Raw genomic sequence first — 22,166 nt, forward strand, 5'->3', positions numbered from 1 at the left:
AGGACCGCGGACCACCGCCGCTGACGTCTACCGAGAACCGAGGGCCGAAGATGCTGAGAGCCCGTAGAAGGCCCGAGGCCATCCTTATCAAAGTAGGAGAGGGTAAGGATTGGCTTCAAACATATAAAGAGCTTACGGCGGCGAAGGATGTCCTTAAGGAAAGCTCGGGCATTCGTAAAACAAGAGCGGGGGACATCCTTATACAAATGAGGGCGGACTGCGAGGTGAAAGTCGCTACCAATATGATAAATGAGATTATTGGCAATAAGGTGCGAGCGACGCCCTTACAAGACAAGGTGTCGGTGGAGATAAAGGAAGTGGGTCCGCTGGTGAGTAAGGAGGAGCTCGTGGAATCCTTGTAGAAAGAGCTTAAAATCATAGATATCGGGGAACTGGAAGTTATGGCGATGAGAAGGGCGCCGTGGGGCACGCAATCAGCGATCGTTGTTCTGCCAAAAGCGTACATCGATAAAGGCGGCGACAATATTAAGATTAGGACGGGCCTAACAATAGCCACAGTCAGGGTGTTGCCCATTGTGACAAAGTGCTATAGATGTCACATGTTCGGGTATACTTCAAACAAGTGTAAGGCTGTGAGCCCCGGAAGGGAGGTCTGTAGGAAGTGCGGAGGAAGGGGTCCCTTCCCACACGATAGCAGCGTGCCCAAATTTACCGTGCTGCGCGATATGTAGCAAGGAGACGGGTGTTAGGTTTGACCATGTGACGGGGTCCCTGACGTGCCCCGGTTACAGGAGAATGTTACGACAGGGAAGACAAGGGAGGAGATGAAAATCCTCCAGATTAACCTAAACAGATGTAGGATGGCGCAGGATCTAATGTGCCAGAACGCGATCGAGGCCAGACCGGATGTGGTAATATCCGAACCGTACAGGCAGCTACCTTACTGGTATAACGATACTAAGGGTGCTGCGTCGATTTGGGTCACGCAAAAAAACGAGCACCGAATGAAACGCTTTTCTACAGGAAGGACTGGCTAGTGGGTATTGGTGTAGGTGATATCCTCTGTTTCAGTGGTTATTGCTCCCCCAATATCAAGATTGAGGAATACATGACGTACATAAACAAGCTTGCATCGGAGATAAGGAAAGGTGTAAGCAGAAACAAGAAAGTGATTGTGGCTGGCGACTTCAACGCTAAGTCCATGTGCTGGGGAGGACAAACCACGGACAAGCGAGGAAGAATTTTGATGGAACCCTGTGCGGTTACGGCGTGTTCCCTATAATGCTGGACGATAAATGCACGTTTTATAGGAATGGAAGGACGAGTTGCCCTGACATAATCAGTGCAACAAACATGGTTAACGACCTCCACGTAAGGAACAAGGTTTTAAATGCTTTCACAGCATTGGATCACCTATACATATCTCATACGTTTAAAACGAGGACCGTAAGTGATCGAACTAAATTTTTTAAATATGTGACGAAGGGTCTTGCACCCGACATATTTTTAGCTAAATTTGACGAGATCGCTAACGTACAGAATTTTAATACGACGGACGACGCGGACAAGGCTTAACTGCTGCAGAAATGTATGGTGGAAACTTGTGACAAGATACTGAAGAAGGTGAGCTGTACGACAAACAAGAAGTACAGCAATCACTGGTGGAATGAGACGATCGCAGAACTGAGAACTCAGGATCACAAAGCATTGAGGAAAATAACTAGAGCAAGGAGGAAGGAGGACAGTGGGATCAAAGCCCTTATTAGTAACTATAAGGGGCTAAGAAGGCAGCTGAAGAAAAAAATAGCTGGAAGTAAAAAGAGAGCCTGGGCCGGATTCTGTGAGATACTAGAAAGGGACCCGTGGGGAAAGCCGTATCGCACGATTATGAATAGATGTGGCAAGAAAGGGCTTCCAAATGACATGCCTGTTAACAAGGTGAAAGAAATTTTAAAAGGCTTGTTCATTATTGGACGCAGATCGGAGCTAAGGGAGGTCGAAGAGCATGACAGGGAGGATATCACCTATAACATGAAGCAGCTTGAGGACGAAGATGTTAAGGAAATCATTGGAAGAATAAATGGAAAGAAGGCGGTGGGAATAGATGGGGTCCCAGGTGATATTGTTAAGCTGCTAGTAAACAACCGAACAGAGCTTATCACTAAGGTGATTAACAGTATTACGGACTCTGGTAGGATCCTGGGATGCTGTAAAACAGCGAGAGTAATATTGCCCAGTAAACCGGGTAGGGAACCTAAGCTCCCTAATGCATACCGCCCAATAAGCGTACTTCCGGCCTTGAGGAAAGTGTGGGAGAAATGTCTCAAGTTGATTATCGAACGATGTATGGGGGTGGACTCATTTCATAGGGGACAATATGGGTTCAGGAGAAGAAGGAGTACAGTGGACGCGATTACACAGGTGATTAAATTCGCGTCATGATTGACACGAATAGGAAATTTGGCAAGCACATTGCCTCGGTGTGCGATAAAGCGGGCATCAAGATAGGAGCATTACGAGCAATCTTACCGAATATTAAGGGTCCGCCTGGTTTGGCAAGAAGGCTATACTACAGCGTGTGGGAATCCATAATAGCATACGGTGCGCCTGTGTGGGCTGATGCGATGAAGTACGAGAAAAACAAGATCATAAAAAGGGCTCAACGAACTGCCCTGTGCATCACATCCACGGCCTACCGCACCGTATCCCTCGCTGCGCTTTGTGTATTGACCGGGAACTTACCAATCTACATTAAAGTGCGAATGTTGAAGGGGATATATGAGAGAAAGAATATCTATAAGACCCTAGCTGTTGGAGAGGAGGTGATTGAGAGGCATGCGGAAAAGAAAGAAGATCTGGAAGAAGTAAAGAAGAAGGCCTCAACGGAGTGCCAGGCGGAATGAAGCATGTATAATAAGGATAATGTGACCAGGAGATTAATAAGTAATGCGACCATATTCGCCAGGAATAGAAGAGACATCGATCACTTCACGATGCAAATGCACACGGGACACGGCATCTTCAACAGCTACCGTAAGAGGATCGGTAAGGAGGTCGACACGAAGTGTTGGGACTGTGGAGACCCGAATGATGACGCCAAGCATGTCTTATTTGCGTGCCCTAAATGGATCGACAGAAGAATCGAGTTGGAGAACTTCTTGGGTGTCAGGATAAGCGTGGGCAACTTGGTGGACACTGTAGTCACCAGGGATGAATACTGGAGGAAGTTCAGAGAGTTCTGTAAGGGCATATTGAGATATAGAAGGGATATGGAGAAGGCGATGGAGTCAGCGAATAGGAGGGGCGGCACCAGTACGCGACGATAATATGCGGCGACCCGGTTCAGGACAACTCTGATGAATGCTGATCGGCTCTGCTGGCGTTGTCCGTGTCTAATAAATCAGAGGAAAGAGGAGGGGTTTTTAGTGGGTATGACGATGTCATCTGGAGTCTCACATAACCTGGTAACGCGGGTCACTGGGTATGCGTAAATGCATTTTCTCCTCCTCGCGCGCGTAAAAAAAAGAAAAGAAAAAAAGGCGGCCCCGGGTTAAAGCTGCATCCGAAGTTTCTTGGACGTATCGAGTGGTAAAAGTCCTGCGAAATGACCGGTACATAGTGCAGCGAGAGGGCGAGCACGAAAGGCCACGTACAACTTCCACGGCAGCCGATCACATGAAGTGGTGGAATGTTGACGATAGTGATGTAAGTACGAGCAGCGATGATGAGCACATCTGAGGGCAGATGTGATTGTCAGGAAAGGCCGAATGTAATATCGTAAAGCAATTTAAATTAGAGGTCGGTTGAAATTAGAAAAAACCGTGTACGTCGTCCTTCTGTGGCTCGTTTACATTTAAGAGCGCCTATGTGACTAAAGTCACCTAGTTCTTACAGAGATGTGAGAAAAACATCAAACAACGTTAAATCAGAAAGACGGTTTCCTGTTTCAAAGTGGGACGACCGGAAGGTCAGAGTTTACAATTATTTACATAAAACTTGCGAATATCTTCTCATTTTATAAACCTTTATGTATAAAAACTCTATCCACGTTAAATCTATCTCTTTTTATAGAAACTTAATATAGAAAGTTAGTTTTCTGGATAGAAAAATTAAAACTTTAAGTAAATTCCTGTACAACGCGCAATCTACTGCGTCCCGGATACGAATGATGAGTGAACATTATCGAACTCTACGACGACCGCTTACATAGTGACGACGACGGATTAGTATTGCTCAGTGATGGGCTACGCTTCGAGCCTATAGGCGGTATCTTTACGCAATCACTGTGTAAAAGTCATTTCGTGGCATGCCCCCCTCACTCCTGCGCCAACCATTTACTCAGCCCCACAGGACCTAAAAGTAGGCCACCGTCCTGTTGTTACCATCCTGTAAAAGTAGGTCCTGTTTTGCGAACAAGTTTTCAGGACAGGAAAAGAAAGAAAAGACAATATCGTATAAAAGTACCGCTTTTGAGCGGCTTAAATTAAATTATAAACTGTAATGTTAAAAATGTAAACCCAACACAAAATATGGTATGACTACGTCGTACCGTCGCGTAGCGGTACTTTTACCAAAACCACTTTCAAACTGAAATTCGTTGTTTATTGTGACATATATAATTTATATTTTTCTTGGGCAATAAACATTATATATATCGGAGATGAGAGGACACCGGGGCTTTCCCCTTGGAATTCTTCGGAAAACCATCAATATTTTAGTCTCTATAATTTAACTCGATTCTAATTGCCTGAGGTTTATGATCGTGAGCTTGGACTCTAGGCGACAACAAGTCGCTGAACGTTTTTACCTAACATAGGGATGGAGAAATTCTATAGCTCTCCTTAAAAAAAATAGTTGTAGTGGCAAGCGACAGTAAACATTCCAACGGTTTCTGTTCCGCGGCTCGCCACACAAAGACCCTATTCTTCGGGCAAGATGATTACCAGATGTCGATGCATCTCCACAGTACATGTTCAGCTAGCCTGAGGACCCGTCTTTATTCTAACAGTCCCTAAATCTACCACCTGCTATGGGAAGATACAGGAAATCTGCATTTCTCACGAACGATGCTTCTCAAGCGCGGTTGGCATCCTTCTTCAACCACCAACATAGAAATTAACCAATTAACAGCAACGTCACTTGTCCTCACTTTCCGGACGAAGGCTTTTCTCGACGAATCCGATGATCTCGTATCCTTAGACACGCCCCATTATAGTTCTCTGCAGCATCGTCGCGACGGAAAGTCATTCTCTCGTGAGGTCGCATTAGCGAGTTACACAGCATCTTTACGTTCGGTGAATATTCTACGTTTTAACAGAGAGTTAGTTCAGTAATACTTGTACCGTAGACAAGCAAGTTGAGTACAACTTGGACTTTGGAAGAAAGCGCATTTTTGTTATTCCGTTGACCGCGGTTTCTTTATTGAACCTAAGATCATTGTCATTAGCGTCTCGAGTATCTAATTATCACGACTATTTATCAAATTCTGTAATAATTATATTTGCACTAGTAAATATCTTCTCTATTGCATAACAACAATGTCTAATCCAAATGAAGATTCGCTTCACGCCCCTAACCTTAATCATAATGTGAACCCGACATATATGTCGGAGATAAGAGGACACCGGTGCCTTCCCTCTGAAACCTCGGGAAAATCCATAAAAACATTGTAATTAATATCTACAGTTGTAATTAAACGATTTGCCGTCATTCTACCCAATTGTATTTGTTTGAGACTTGTGACAAAGAGCTTGGGCTCAAGGCGACAATTAGTCGCCGAACGTAGCCGCGGTCAACGAGACGAACCCTCCGTCTAACAAAAGCATTGAGTAACCCTATAGCTCTCCTTAAAAGAAAGATTTGTAGCGGCACGTGGCATTAAACATTCCAACGGTTTCTGTCCCGTAGCTCGACACACGCAGACCCTATTCTTCGAGTAAGATCATTGCCAGATGTCGATGCGTCTCCGCAGTACATGTTCGGCTAGCCCGAGGGCCCGTTATAAATCTTAAGGTTTAGTTAACTAAAGTCCTTCAAACAGACAAACAGTCTTTGTCCCAACTACGGGAAGATAGGGGAGACATATTTTTCAACGAGCGGCGTTTCCCACTAGCAACTTTCCCTCGAGGGCGGCTAGCATCTTTTTCTAACCACCGATATGGAGATTGACCAATTAGCAGCAACGTCAATTTCCCTTACTTCCTAAACGAAGGCTTTCCTCGACGAATCCGATGATCTCGTGTCCTTAGACACACCCCATTATAGTTTTCCTCTGTGGCATCATCGGGACGGGAAAGTCATTCTCTCGCGCGATCTCATTGATTAAAGAGTAGCATCTTCGCGATCAGTGATTATTTCACGTTTTACTAACAAAGAATCAGACTTAGACTTTGTGAGTACGTTCTTTTGTCATCCCGTTGGCCGCGGATTCGTTATTGAGCCTGAGACCATCGTCACTAGTGTCGCGAGTGCCAAACCGCCGTGATCAATTGTCAAGACTGTAATAATTCTATCATTGGAATAAACTACACCTGTGTGTACCGTACCAATGGCTAATTCTCGTGAAGATTCATTTGACGCCCACAACCCTACTCCCAGTGCTAATCCGACATATATATATATGTAAATTCTATAGAGTTTAGAATACTAGCCGACGGTTTGACTTTCCCTGTGTTTACTGCAAGTCGGTCGAACGATATAAATAGAGAGGGACGGGGACTTAGGATAGAGAATAAAACAGGACTTCGAGAAGCGAAGATTGAACAAAGAAAAAAAGAAAAAGAAGCAAGTTAAGAGCTAGAAGGAGAAAGAGAAGAGGGATTAGAAGCGAAGAGTTCTGTGGAGATACGGAAGAAGACTTAGAAAATCGATTCTTGAGTTTTCACGAATCGATCGCCTCATTTCCAAAAACATTTCGTTACATATACATATATGTCGGGTAAGCGTTAGGTTTAGAGGCGTGTCGGAGCGGTCTAGGATGGGTGACCGCTCCGTGAGGTGTTGACGAAAGAAGGAAGGAGGCGCACCGAAGCCATTTTTCCGGGAACATCCAAGGAGCACGAGGCAGGCAGAAGCCCCCGGGACGCAGGACTACCCTGGGAAAACACCGATGGATCTGATATTTCTTATAGTCGGGTGGCGGCTGGCCGGTGCCCGCGACACTAGCCAGTTCGCCGATCCGGTGCGGAAATTTCGGAGAAGTTGGTGGCCCCCACGGAGTCCTGTGAGCATCCCGACGGATCTGATATTCTCTCATAGACGGATGGCAGCTGGCGGTGTCCGCGGCACCTGCCAGTGCGCCGATCCGGTGCGGAGAATTTTCGGAGAAGTTAGTGGGCCCCACGCCTGCCAAGACCACGTCGAACCAGGAAGAGGCGTCAGGGGACGGGGTCCCAGGATGACGCAGCAGGAGCGAGGCGCTGGGGGGCGTGGTTCCCCCCCAGCGGTCCAAGAAGAGCAGGACGCCTCCCTTCGACAAAGAAGGAGAGATAGACGCCCGGGGGCAACCGGAGTAATTCGGGAGAGATCCCGGGTGCATCTCGACTCAGGCGTCAGGACAGGCCACCGTGGAGGTTTTAGCCGGTAAGAATCCGGCACTACCCAGCGCCCTCTCCCCGGAGGGGCGCGGGGTGCCTATGAAGGTTTCCTCCACGAAAAAAAAAAAAAAAAAAAAAGGTTTAGAGGCGTGTAACGAATCTTTATTCGGACTAGCCATCGTTGTTGTACAATAGAGATTATATTTACTGGTATAAATATTGATTTTTACAAAGTTTGACAAATAACCGTGGTGATTAAACACTCGAGATATTAAAGACAATGTTCTTAGGTTCAATAACGAATCCACGGTCAACCGGGTAACTCTTTGTCAAACGTAGAATATATTTTGAAGCACAAAGTAACGTTTGCTGTGACGCTTGGTATAATACCGCACGTAAAGACGATGTGCAAACTCTCCAAGGTGATCGCAAGAATAAAAGACTGATGGAAATTTTCCTCTCCTTACGATCGCGTTTGTTCGTTGCATATTGGCCGGGGATATCAACAAAATTCCAGCCGCCGTTGCTAGGCAGACCCGCGTAGAGCCGACATTGCTCCTGCCCGGGGTTTGATTGTTAACACAACATGTGTCCCACAATATTGGCACTTCTCTGTTAGGCAAGAACGTTCATCGCGTCACCGTGGCTACGTTCGGCGACCAGTTGTGTCACCTCGAGGCCAAGCCAGTGTCACAAATCTCGGCCAAACATAATCGGATTTGTGAAGGATTGGTCGATGAATGGTTGAGTGAAATAACGAGAGCGAAATATTGCTGTCTCAGTCCGTCAAATATATTGTAGTATCGTGGAAATTAAGATATAAATTTTTTCCTGATTACTTACAATTTATTAATAATGAATTGAATATACAGGTATTAATTGGACAGAGAACGATGTTTGTTTAACTGAAACTAAATGCGATGCTCGTATCTATCTCAAATAACTTTACAGTTACTTGGCAACTCTCGTCACAACGAATCTAACACGCGCGCGCGCACACACACACACACACACACACACACACACTCTCTCTCTCTCTCCCTCTCTCCCTCCCTCCCTCCCTCCCTCCCTCCCTCTTTAGCAACTCTGACACTCGATCAATTCTCTCAACTCTACTCTCCGACGTCTCGATCAACTCTGACTTTCGCAATCCACTCACTTTTCAACTCGCATACTCTGACCTCTCGTTGTTTATTGTTTTTCTCACATCACTGTAAGAACTACGTGACTTTAGTCACATAAGCGCTCTTAAATGTAAACGAACCACAGAAAGACGACGTACACGGCTTTTTCTAATTTCAACCGACCTCTAATTCAAATTACTTTACGATAATACAATATTGTGAGTAAATAAATAAATAAATAACTAAATTATTCACAGCCTAATTCGCGAATCGTTGGTACAAATACAAGTCGCGGAATAAATACTCGATAAATACTCGGAGAAACTCTGCAGATACACTTCGATACTCGTTTATACTCGTTGATGCTCTTCGATACTGTTCGATACTCTCTCGCTCTCGATCGCGTCCGTTCATTTATACTGGTCGGGAAAGAACCGGAAAATTCGAATTCGTCTACGTTTGACGGTTGCATGTAGCGGCGACGTTATTTTGCCCGGAGTTTATTTGTTCTTACATTACTTGTAACCTAACGGTCTTGATACTCCGAGGCAAAACAACAACAGGATTTGAATTGTCCTCTGACTCGTGTGCCGCTACAGATTGAATCATAACAACTACCTCTAAGTTTTATTATTTAAGTATAGCTATAATAAATAATTTAGACTAAAGTATTGGGGATCTTCCCAAAAATTCCAAAAGAAAGGCCCCGATGTTCTTTCATCTCCGACATATACGAGGTAGTTGGTAACTGGTGGTACAAGCTTAAGGGTGGTGATTCTACGTGAAAAAAGGAGTCGAAAATGTAGAATAAAAATTTTCTTTTTTAATTTTTTTTTTAATTTTTCCATCGAGACAACGATCTACAGTGAGATTCGTTATAACGAGACGTGATAAAGTGCACGCGTACCGAGCGAAAATTCAAAGTCGATTTTCTCGAAAACAAAGCCTCAAACGAAAAATTTTTATTCTATTTTTCGACTTCTTTTTTCGCGTAGAATCACCCCCTTTCCGCTTGTACAATGATTTTAATATCGAAAATAGCGATTATTATACTGCGAATATTTATATGAATACGTTATGTTAGAATATATGAAACATAAGGTCCTGTGAAATACGGTCAACAAACGATAAACAATTTTACACGAAGAAAAACAAGAAAAATATAAAGAATAACAGGCTTTGTTTTCAAGAAAATTGATCTTGGAAATATGTTTGAAACATGTAAATTCGGTTAGTTACCGACTAGGCAGACGGAAGTTACTTTACATGCAAAAATAAGTGAAAAATGGGAATAAAATCTGTTCACTGTTCGACACGTATCTAATTTTGCAACCTTCGATAGGCGATTCTTGTAGATTTTTGCAAGCTACACTCGAATTTGTAAACCGTTTTTTCTTTATAACTCACAATTTTCGAAAAAATCAATTTTGAAGAGAATTGCAAATTTTCAACTTTGGAAATATTTTACGTTATTATAGTAGCAGCTATTGAGTTAGGGTTGAGACGAAAAAATTCTGTGGACTCTCCCGAATAAAATGATACGTATTGTTATTGCATTGTGAACATTTAAACAAGTCTAAATAATAATTAGAGCGAAAAGGTATCTCAAACGCAACATTTCTTCTTACATTTCTTAGTTTATTGAAAAAGCTAAAGGTCTAGGAGAAAACCTAACCACAATACGCGATGCAACAAATATTTCTGCTAAGGCAAGCATCATCTACCGCATTTCATTGTCATTGGCACCTCGAGTATCTAATTACCACGATTACTTGTCAAATTCTGTAATAATCATATTTGTACTAGTAAATATCTTCTCTATTGCATAACAACAATGTCTAATCCAGGTGAAGGTTCGTTACACGCTCCTGACCCTAATCATGAATCTGCATTGTACTGCACATAAAAATTAATTCAACAATTCCGCATGACTAGATTGAGCTAAATTTTTATGTATTCAAGAATGTAAAACACACATGAAATATATTCAAAGCGTACGTAATGTAGATATTTTTGCATGTTTTGTTATATTTAAGCATAAATTAATATTTCAAAACATAAGGAAAGCTAATAATAAGTGAGTTATCGTGCGCCAATATATTTCATAACAAAATAACTCTGATTCATAGATACTTGTTGACACGTTTTCAAACTCTCCTGCTAGTTATATTTTTCTCGCCTTTATACATCTTTTAACACTTCTATTAATTACCACATATACTGCTGCGAATAATTATAAACTCAACCCTATTTTCAGTTTTTTTATGATACTAAAACAAAAATTGAAAGAATCGTTTGTATAATTTCGTATTACAATATAAAACAAAACTGAAGATAGAACAAACAAAAATTGTTTCCTTTCGAACTCTGGAAAAACTTAAATTTCCTCTTAAAATTGTGTTCTTGGCTGTGAAACAATTCAATGATAATTTTGTTATCCTTTTATTTAATATTTAGTGGATTTTCCTTTATTTTTTATTGCTTCTATCAATCTGTGAGGTACACTATACACTGATTTATTAAAAAAACAGGAGAGATATTATCCAAAGAAATTATTGCCTTTTTTTGGAATTTAATGTATATATTAATTTATAAGTTAATATATGTATTAAAGAATGATATTGTCGCACTCAAATGGAGAGATTCGTGAGATTTATCAACAAAGCTCACTCCCATCATGGTACCAAGTACAAGAAATATTCGTTGCTGCTTTTACGAGGCAACAGTCATCTGGAAGATTGAAACTACTAGCTGCTCTTGCATACAATAAAGTATAGCGGATCAAATGTTTTCTTATGCCACTACAATTAGAAAAGGGCTCAAACGATACTGGAAACTTGACATTCAGTTTCTTCTGGGAATTACAGAAAAACGCTTTAATAGTTTACAAGATTACGATAAAGAAGAATACAAATAGAAAATTTAGGGAATTATTAGTTATGAAAATATTAGGGCTGATTGATAATGTAATGAAATCTTCTGTTTAACGTAGATATCATAATATTGTCATCCGAAAAAGTGCTTCTGGACTGTTGAGGTTATCTGATAGAGGAACGCGTGGATAAATTTCTAATAGAAATATATATTGAAGTAAGCTTAAGTACAGGTATAGTATATGCTGATCCAGATGATGAATTTAGCAGTGTTACATTACAATAGAATATAATAGGGAGCACGTTGATACATTGACAGCAATGGGCGTTACCAAAACATTAATCTTGGTATGTAACTCTAGTTGTAAGTTACAAGAAACAGCAATAAAAATCTACTTATAGCTCTTTTGTTTCTAGACCTTGTGACCCAAAAACAACATTTATATTCAAGGACACAATAATATGGACCTCTCCTTTTCGTTAACTTTTTTGCTTCACTAAGTTCTATTTTCACAGTAACAGCTGTGTCCAGGTCACGAGTATACAGAAGAAAAAGAAGTAGAGTTTTTCTAGAAGTAAATACTTCATCATAGACAAAACATTACATTGTAAATAATTTTTAAATAAGCCGTGTTTCTATATTACTTTTATAACAGTTTAATAGTCTTATTATTGTTGAGGATTGTGGATCTTAGTTGCCGAAATAAGCATATAGCAACACTCACATTACACATAGAAATGATATTAAAATAGTTTCATATTTATTTAATATGTGATTTACAAGATATTCGTAGATACACACTAAACGTGTCTCAGCACTCTTTTTGTCTCACAATCATTTTCTCCGTTCTTTTGTTCTACGAGACGCTGCGCACGCACATACTTCCACACACACTCATACTCACATATATGTGTTAAGGAAATTCGAGGATTTGGAAATACAAATAATTGACTATATTTCACACACAACAGCTATACATCTATATTACACTCTGAAGAACGTCTTGCACGCACGCTTGTCGCCAACCGACTATCCCAGATTCTTCTAACATCTGGCAACAGTCTTTTGTCTCCACTAAGACCTTGACGCCCTCTGACCCTTACACACACACTCTCATGTACAGTGTAAATGTATCACTTCCCGAACAGTAAGAAACAAGAAATTCTGACAGTGAAATAAATAAAAAAACAGAAAAAGATAAAACAGATAATAGGAAACTACAACGGAACAAAGAAAGCTCAAGAAAGTAGACAGTTACAACTAAAATGGCAGAGGAAAGAAACACAAGAGGAAAATTAGAAAAACACATCATAAACAGTAAAATGGCAACAAAAGACAAAGAATAGATAACAACAAGTATAAACAAAGGAAATATAGTTGTGAACACAGGGAATAAAGGCATGAAATTTGAAATCCTGAAAAAGATAGATATGTCTAGGGAAATGAGAAATTTTTTTTTTTCTTATTTATTTGTTGAAATTACAATCAATTCTCGCGTTGAGAAGAAATGAGAAATATGAAAGACAAATTAAAGGAGATAAGAAAGGCAAATAATATATTTAGTTACACCTAATACAAGATGTTAAGCTAGAGAAAAATAACAGGAGATAAGGAAATAAAATGGATAGAAAAAAGAAGAAAACTTGAAACTACAAGATAAGATAGATGAACTCGAAGGGATGACGATAAATTAAAAGTGATAAATGAAGCGAAATATATTCAAGAGATAAAAACAAAACACCATTAAAAGCTGTAACAGTTATACTTTCAGACCAGAAGAATAAGATGAGAGTATAAGTAAATGAAAAGATATGGAACATTTAAGGACATTAGATATAGCATTGCAAAGAAAGGACAAGATCATACATGATCTATCACAAACGCTATCATACTTTGAGAAAAATATATTTCTTATCTTTCTTAAAATCCTTTTTAAGAAGGAAAAATGATTTGAAACAAGAACAAAAGAAACTTTCAATCATTTTTCTTGCCTTAAATCGCAGTGTAAAAATAAAGATGAAAATTTGGGGAAATTAGGATTACATCAACATGGATTTTAGCAACAGGTTTGGAACCATGCAGGATCTTAATCCTACTACAGAATTTATCATCAATACTTTTGCGACATAAATTCCTGAAGATGGATTTCTAATATCTTCATTGGAATTTTGTAAATTTCTACCAGAATAAAATATCCAAAATTAAAGCTAGTGGTTTGTTGAATGACTTGACATATCTCATAGCTGTGTATCCTTATATTCTAGAATGAAGCTGATAAAAAATAAACAGTGTTCAATGTTATAGCGGATTGTAAAGACAATACAATGAACGAGCATACCTTGTTGTCGCGAATTGAAACGTTGCTCGTCACCGTGTGTGTCTGATTTGACGTGCAAGACATTTCCTTGCGGAAGTTGACCCTCTAGTTGTTGGCGCGAGGTTCGCCGCTAACGCTTGCTGCGATGCTGATGATGATGATGTGATCATGTGGCACTGTATGATTTACTGCTGTATCTCTGTTCACTTGATCGTCCAATACTCGTGATCCGGCTCGAAGGACCAAATGTTACGACCGTTCGCGTAGAGACGCGATCGCGAGGGAAACGTGTGAGCGGGAGACGTAAATTTTTGCTACGATTATGATAATCGACCCCGCGAATTAGTCGTTCCCCTGTTTCGTTTAGAATAACAGAGATAGTTCAAATGATTTTAACTTTGAATTAACACGGTTAATATAAACGTGTATATTTAACGATATTTAAAGTTATAATGAATACGTCACAAATGATTTAACGATGATACAATTAGTTTGTTACAGTAATTTGACCCGATTTTATGATATTTCTCGATGTATTCGTTAGACTAAGCGACTTTGATTTTATTCGTCTGAACCTTTCGATGCATTCCGTTTGAATCCTCATTTGCCATTGACTGCCCTTCCATTTTGTCCTTTGTCTTCTCTGAGATACGACCCCCACTACGCTCGGATCACGCCACCGTTCGCGCCTATGATCACGTATACCAGCTTCTTTATGCGGATAAAATAACGCACCGAAGGCGAATAGATGTTTCTGGAACTCGCTGCTTGACGACAACTATGCGTTTATCGCTACTTTGTGTATATCTCGACGGTCATGTAAGACGATCTGTTTGCGACGGTTAGGAACACGGCCTATAGTAAGCCTTGGGGCGTAATAAACGGAGAGAATAGAATAATCTTCTTTCTCTGTGGGATGTTAGAGACTGATGTGTACAAATCGAAACCGCTGAGGAGAATATCGAAAGGCGAGTGTCACAAATAAGTGAAGAGATATTATTAAGCGTCTTTAAAAACATGTTACGAAGAAATAATAAATGTACTGAATATCAAGGCGGGCATATTTAACAATATTTGTAATTATTTTTATGCATATTAATTGTAAGTTATCGATCCTTATCAGGAGCACGAAATTACACAATTAACAATTATCGAGATCGTCAAACTTTAAAACGACGAAATTTTCGGCTCTCTCGTTAAGTACCGAAAGAACTGAGTTACAGTTAAAGGTACGCGAAATTACATTAGAGAAATTAATGCAACGTGTTACGCCATGCGGCTTACCATAGATCATATTCTTAACTGTCGATCGCGGCACTATAATGTCGCAGACGGATCGTCGCGGCTGCCCGGCAAACAAACATTGTAGTGGCAAGCGCATGGTTCATTAAGCAGGGCGACCTCCAGAAACGTCGATTCGTGGCCGTTATTTTACCTCGCGTAAAAGAATGTGGCGTGATCCGAACGTAGTGGGGGTCGCCTTCCAGAAAAAACGGAAAAAATCGAAAGGCGTGCAGAACTTTTCGAGAAGCCGAACCGTCAACACATCTCTTATATCGCGCATTACTTATCAAGCAAAACGCAGTTACATTTCTTTTCGTTGTTCTCTTTATGTCTTCCTAGTTGATAATTTGTTAAAATAAACGTTAATTTATTTGTGTTAATTCTGTGGAATTCATTGAACTACCCTTATTATCCTAATCGAAATAAGGGAATCGATCAGTTCGTGGCGTCGATTATTTAATCGTAACGGGAACTTACAACTCTCGTTGACGTGCTATCTCGCGATCGCGTCTCTCCGCGAACGATCGAAACACAACGTTCAAACAATTGATAGTCCTGACGAAATAAACGTCGCTCAGAGAGTCGAAAATTTGTCTCGTCAAATTTTAAGCGGATACGAGTTATCCCCACTACTTCGCGGAACTGATCACTGCAAGTAGTTTCCGGTGTTTTCTTTGTCTGCTCCAGCGATAACGCAATTACTCATAAATTGCCAAAATAAGAAAAACGAAGTTTTCATATTTTTTATTTCATTGTTATAAAACGATTTAATTGGATTTTCGAGAATCTCACGATCAAAATGATATTGGACGATAGCTAAACTCTGGAAATGCGCAACGTTCGGTCAACTGCACAGAAGACCATGCCTAAGTCCGACACAATTCTTTGAAGTTACAATGAATGTTGATACTAAATCCGTCGTTTAGAGATACCTTGGCTTCTTATGACACTAAGTTAAACAACTTCCGTTATTTGCTGACTAGTCCAAATGGATCCAGACACTGGTTAAATTATATTTCTTTTGGCTTTATTTGTCTAGATATAAAATCTGTAAGGTATCTCGTTGTATCTCAATTGCTTCTCTTCTTTCTTATTCTTACATTCACCGTATTCACAAAACAACGATCCAAAGACAAGTAACAGCGGTCAGCTTGTGAAAAGTGCTCGTTAACAAATCTTAAATTACAACGAAACGAAATTGTTCAACACCTTAAAATTGAAAATTACCGAACTAAGTAGGAAAAGGGCCACAATGTTTGTAGAAAAACTGAATAATTGTATTATAATTCACCAATATCTGTGGCAGGCTAGCGCGATTTTCAATTTAACAAAATTACATCGTAATTATATTTCAGGTATGCATGAACCAAAATACTAATCATAAAAAGAAATTTGCTATATGTAGCGAAAAACCGTGTTACGTCGCGCGAGATAAACCGTACGCCATCATCTCGTTGTCAAACTTCGGCGCCTCTACACGAGATGTCTGAGGGAGGGAGTCTACCCACGAGCGTGGCGGACGGCGAGGCTGGTCTTACTCCGTAAAGAGGGCCGAACGGCGACATTGCTGTCGGCATATCGGCCGATTTTTCAATTTTGGACGATTTGTACGAGAAAGAAATGATCAGACCAAGCAATTCACCATACGCAATCCCTTGTTGTATTAGTGCGGAAAAAGAATAAAAAATGCATCTCTGCGTCATCTACGGGGAATTAAATAAGATCACCTTTAAAGACAATTTTCCGGTGCCTTTTACGACAAAAGAGAAGAATTAGAATTCCTAAAGTACCTACTATACAAAATAAAAGCGCAAATGAAACAAGAATTCGCAAACGCTATAAACCATTACTGGACAAATAAAATAAGAAACATCTCCAAAAACGACTCAGCCAACATGTTCCCACAAATAAATCAAATCTTCAGACCAAAAGGACAAAGCTCCAACACCTCTCAAATTGCCCCCAGAAGAAACCTCCCTCATCCAAGAAGCAGGTATAACAATACACAACACCACCAAAGACATCGAGGGTAACTTCATAATAACTAAAACAACAGAAAAACTAGACATCATCGGCACCCACTTTTCCAAAATACACACACAAAACGAACACATGGGCCGAGATCAACTAAACAGAATTATCATCGCCGAAACAAACTTAAAAATGAAATGGAACAAGACAAAACGCTAAACAAAACAGTCTGTACATTCTCAAACGAAAACACCGCAGACAACCCCAAACAACCAGATCCAGAAATAAACTACTTCACAAATTACAATCAACCAAGCACAATCTTCTCCAAACTAAACAACAAAAAATCCTCCGGCTTCGACGGCATCCCAAACGTTTTACTCAAGCGCCTACCGAACAAAAAAACCTGGTACTACACAGTACTCTTCAACAATGCTCTAAACAACACATATTTCCCCAGAAAAGGGAAAAAAGCCAAATTGATAGCTATTACAAAAAAAGACAAAGACGGCTCATCGCCCGCAAACCTACGACCCATAAGTCTCCTCCCCAACATAAGCAAAGTACTTGAAATAATCATAAACAACCCCTTAACTTTCTTCTGCACAAAAAATGACATAATCGCAGAAAATCAATTTGGCTTCAGGCACAACCACTCCACAATCCACGCAATAAACAAACTTACGTCAGACATCTGCTGGGCCCTAAACGCAAAACAACGAGTAGCCGCCTGCTTAATAGACCTCGAAAAAGCTTTTGACACAGTCTGGATCCCAGATCTCATATACAAATTGATCAAGATAAACCTTCCTAAACATCTAATTAAAATAGTCTGGGACATGATCACAAGCAGAACATTCGTAATGACCGAAGGTTCAAACACATCAAGCAAAGAATTCTCCATAACAAATGGTCTGCAACAAGGTACAGTAAATTCCCCGCTACTTTTCAGTATTTACAATAGTGACTTACTAAACCTCTTTAATTTCAATACATCCACCCACAAACGCTCCATAGCCTTCGCAAATGACCTAATCATCTACGTAACAGGCCGCAAAACTAAGACAATAAAAACTGAACTGCAAGAACTTTTCGAAAAAATAAACGACTATTACCACGCGTGGAAACTAAAAATCAACACAAGCAAATGCGAAACCATACTATTCAGACCCAAGTTAAGTGAAATCGACCTAACAGAAAGAGAACACTGCCGAAAACTCCAAGTAAGAGAAAAAGCAAACAAAGGGGCACTCATACCACACAAAAACTGCTCATCCTTACGGAGTACTCTCAATAGCCTTAAGCACCCGTCATAAATCCAAGTAATTTGGTTGCTAAGGTCCTTCCGACTCAACAAATGTATTTTTCTCAATCACTTTTAGACTGTTATCTACCACGGCTTGCCAAGGGAGAGTTGGGTTTTTCCACGTACGATGCTTCCTAATAACAACTTTCTATCGAGGGCAGCTAAGACCCTTCTTAGTCCGCCAACCTTCGTTTAACCAATTAACAACGAAGCCTATTTCCCTCACTCTCTTAGCCAAAATCGTCATCAACAAATCCGATGGTCCCGTGCGCTAGACACACCCATCACTAGCTTTCCTCCGACACAGCATCGTCACTCAACTTCACTTCTTCTACACCGTTGGAAAAGTCACCTCGTTCTCTTACGACATCGGGAGAGTCAAGTCAACTAGTCAGTTTAACGCTAACGCCTAACGTGGCAGTCTAAGCATAACGCTAGAGTAGCATAATTCACGTAAACTATTTTAGTCGGTTCTCGGTACTGTCGAACATACATCTCCTCTACTAAATATATTATAGTGCTACGTCCACTAATACACTAAATCCAATTATAAGAGCCCTGCTCTAACGTACACATCTATCTTATCTTCGTGCGATAAGTGATTATCTATTTATCTATGCTCAACAGTGTAATCTAAGTGTTGAAAATATATAATTTACAATTCTGTGAATCACAGTGTTATACAAACTAAATCATCCCTATTATCTCAACGGAAATCAGGGGATCGGTCAATTCGTGGCGTCGATTGCTATAATCGTAACGGGAATTTACGACTCTCGTTGACATCTCTCCTCGCGATTACGTCTCCCCGCGATTGGTCGAAACTACATAAAGAATGGTTTTCATCACGTAAGGGTTTCAAAATCATCTATTAAATATACATCTTTTGTACAGTTCACACACCTGAAATTGCCTTTAGAGCTTACTAATGCCCCGCGTGTTTTTCAATGATATATTAATTTTGTATTTACCAATCTCGGTAAAAAGAATAAAGTCGTATTATATTTAGATGATATTTTAGTCGCTACAGAAACGCTTAAAGAACATATTTTGATTTTTTGAATGTTTGAAGAAATTTTTCATTTAGCTGTATAAAACGATTTACAATTCCATTTAGACAGATTTTCTTTTTTTATACCGCGAAGTTACATATCTTGGCTAACTAATTTTAATGAATCTAGTATTCGTTCCAGTCGAGACGGCATTGAATCTATCCGAGACTATCCACTGCCACGAACGGCGAAAGACGTACTGCATTTTGTGAACCCCGCAAGCTATTTTAGGTATTTTATTCCAAATTTTTCTATTTTAATGAAATCCCTATATGAATTATTAAGAAACGATGCGAATTTCCAGTTTGGCGCGAAAGAAAATACGGCCTTTACGTGTTTAAAAAGGTAAATTAGCTGATGAACCGGTTTTGATTATCTATTCCCCGATTTTAAAACAGAGTTGCATTGTGATGCCATCGCAAGTGATTTCGGCGCGGTATTAATTAAAAAACAAACGGACGGTTTCTTTCGACTTATATTTTATTTTAGTAAACGAACCACTATCGTAGAGTCAAAATATTGCAGCTTCGAGCTGGAACGTTTAGCCGTTATTCATGCCATCAATAGGTTCCATATTTATATTTATGGGATTCATTTTAAGATCGTTACCCATTACGATAGTTCGCGTCTCACGTTAAGCAAACAAACAGTCGACCCACGCATTGCGCAATGGGTGATCTTACAAAATTGAATGTGAAAATGTCACATGTTGACGCATTAAAACATTGCTGCAGTGACCTTATCTTAGATCCAAACTCAAACAAATTGTTAAATCAGGAAATCCAACAGACAACTTTCGTTAAATACATCTGGAGTTACATCTGGGTCATAAGTTGAACTGGAAGAAACACATACAAGAAAAAACTAAACACTTACATCTAATCAGAAATTCCATGTAGCTCGTAGCAAGAAAATCTAAATCGGACATACGCAGCCTGGTCTTATGAACTACAAAAATGGGGCATGGTTGCCAAATCAAATATGAAGAAAACAGAAACCTTCCAATCAACTATACTAACATCGATACTAAGTGCACACAAAATTCTCTAAAGCATATCACGACAAAATGGACAATTACATAAACTCGCTTGCCAAAAATAGTAATCCTTACTTGGGCTTTCGGTTCGATTCGGGCCGAGGGTAACACACGGACGGAGATCTCTTCACTGGAAAAAGTGAAGTGTGAAGGGAAAAAGGAACAGGAAGCATAAAGAGGCATGAAGAAGGGAAAATAAAGAGTGAGCATACAAGGAGAAGGCAAAAGAAAAGCGAAAAAGGAGACAAGAACGAGAGAAAGCTACAAATAAGAAAAACTAGAAAAGAAGAGGTTAGGAGGCTAGAAGCGCGGCAAAACAAAGTAAGGTAGGGAAACGGCAGATGGCGACAAACAGGGGAAGACCAAGGAGTACTGGTAAAGCAGTCTTCAAAAATACACTGGACAAATACAGTTCGACAGAAAAAGAGACACCAGCCAGAGAGAAAGTAATGGAGGCAGTGGTGGAAGAAATAGAGAAAATGGAAAGAGGATTCGAGGCAATGATCGAGGAAATAAAATATATATATATTGGAAAAGCAAGTGGAGGAGCTGAAGAGAGAAATGAAAGAGGAAAGGGAAAGAAGGGAAAGAGAGACAGACAGAGAGAAAGGAGAGTGGGAATGGGAAAAGAAAGAATTATTGGGTAGAATCAGAAGAATTGGAGAGGATCAGGACAGGACAGAGAGAGAGAGGAAAGAAGAAGAAACATAGTAATCAAGGGAGTGGACTGGAACGAAGGAAGCAATGAAGAGACAGTAAAGGAGTTCATAAACGAAAAAATGAGGATAGGGGCAGAAGTAGAAAAAGCACATATGATAAAGGTGGGGTGGGGGGGGGGGGGAAGAACACAATAATAGTGGCAACGATGAAATCAATGGAGGAAAAAATAAGGATAATGAAGGAGAAAAGCAAATGGGAAAGGGGCGTATACATGGACGATGATCTGACAAAAAAAGAAAGGGATGGGAAGCAACACATAAGAAGGGTAGCCAGAGAAAGAATGGAACAAGGCGAATATGTAAGGACAGGATACAAGAAACTAACAATAGAGAACAAATGGTACAGGTGGAACGAAAACGGAGAGAGGCTGGAGGAAGAAAGAAAGAGAGGGGAAGGAAAATGAAAAAAGAGGAACAGGAGGGGGGACTACAATGGGGATGAAAACGTGCTTCTGAAATGTAGCAGGGCTAATAAGCAAGGACAAAAGAGAAAAGTTAAAATATAGACTACCCAAAGAATTCGACTGGAAATGCAGGGCAGCAATGACAGTAAGGAAAAAAGGAAGAGCAAAGGGAAGAATAACAACGGGTATAAATAAAAACCTAAGAGAAATAGGATATAAAGGAATTAGTGATAATATAGTTGGAAGAAAAATAATATACAATTACAAGACGTATAGGATAATGATGGTTTATAATCAAGATACATAAGGGACATGGAAAAAAATAGAGGAAAGAGTAGACGGAAGAGAAGAGGAAGTGGTGATCATCGGCGGAGACTGGAACGCAAGAACGGGAGAAGAGGGAGGGTCGATAAACGAGGACGTAGGGAAAGAAAAAAACAGACGATCAAAAGACAAGACAATAAACGTGGAAGGAAGAACACTGCTAAAGATAATCAATGGCAGCGATAAAGAAGGAGAGGAGCGGACCTATATTGGCGAGAGAGGAAACTCAGTATTAGACTATGTGATTGGCAATCAGGAG

General features: G+C 40.2%; 1 protein-coding gene across 1 annotated transcript; it reads left to right on the forward strand.

The window, feature by feature from the left end:
• Positions 1 to 821: 821 nt before the first annotated feature.
• Positions 822 to 2,864, forward strand: LOC143304708 (uncharacterized). The gene is made up of 5 exons (XM_076627234.1): positions 822 to 907; positions 985 to 1,191; positions 1,272 to 1,407; positions 1,546 to 2,342; positions 2,417 to 2,864. The coding sequence occupies exons 1-5, from the start codon at positions 822 to 824 to the stop codon at positions 2,862 to 2,864; spliced, it is 1,674 nt and encodes a 557-aa protein (XP_076483349.1).
• The last annotated feature ends 19,302 nt before the right edge of the window (positions 2,865 to 22,166 follow it).

The sequence above is a fragment of the Bombus vancouverensis genome, unplaced genomic scaffold (assembly GCF_051014615.1).
Source record: "Bombus vancouverensis nearcticus unplaced genomic scaffold, iyBomVanc1_principal scaffold0050, whole genome shotgun sequence".
Taxonomy (NCBI): Eukaryota; Metazoa; Arthropoda; class Insecta; order Hymenoptera; family Apidae; genus Bombus; species Bombus vancouverensis.

What these genes read in the sequence shown, in the direction of transcription:
- LOC143304708 (XM_076627234.1), top strand. Translation starts at nt 822, where the DNA reads ATGGCGCAGGATCTAATGTGCCAGAACGCGATCGAGGCCAGACCGGAT. An exon ending in TACAGGCAGCTACCTTACTG is followed by an intron (nt 908 to 984) that starts GTATAACGATAC and finishes GCTTTTCTACAG; the next exon opens with GAAGGACTGGCTAGTGGGTA. An exon ending in ATACGTTTAAAACGAGGACC is followed by an intron (nt 1,408 to 1,545) that starts GTAAGTGATCGA and finishes TAACTGCTGCAG; the next exon opens with AAATGTATGGTGGAAACTTG.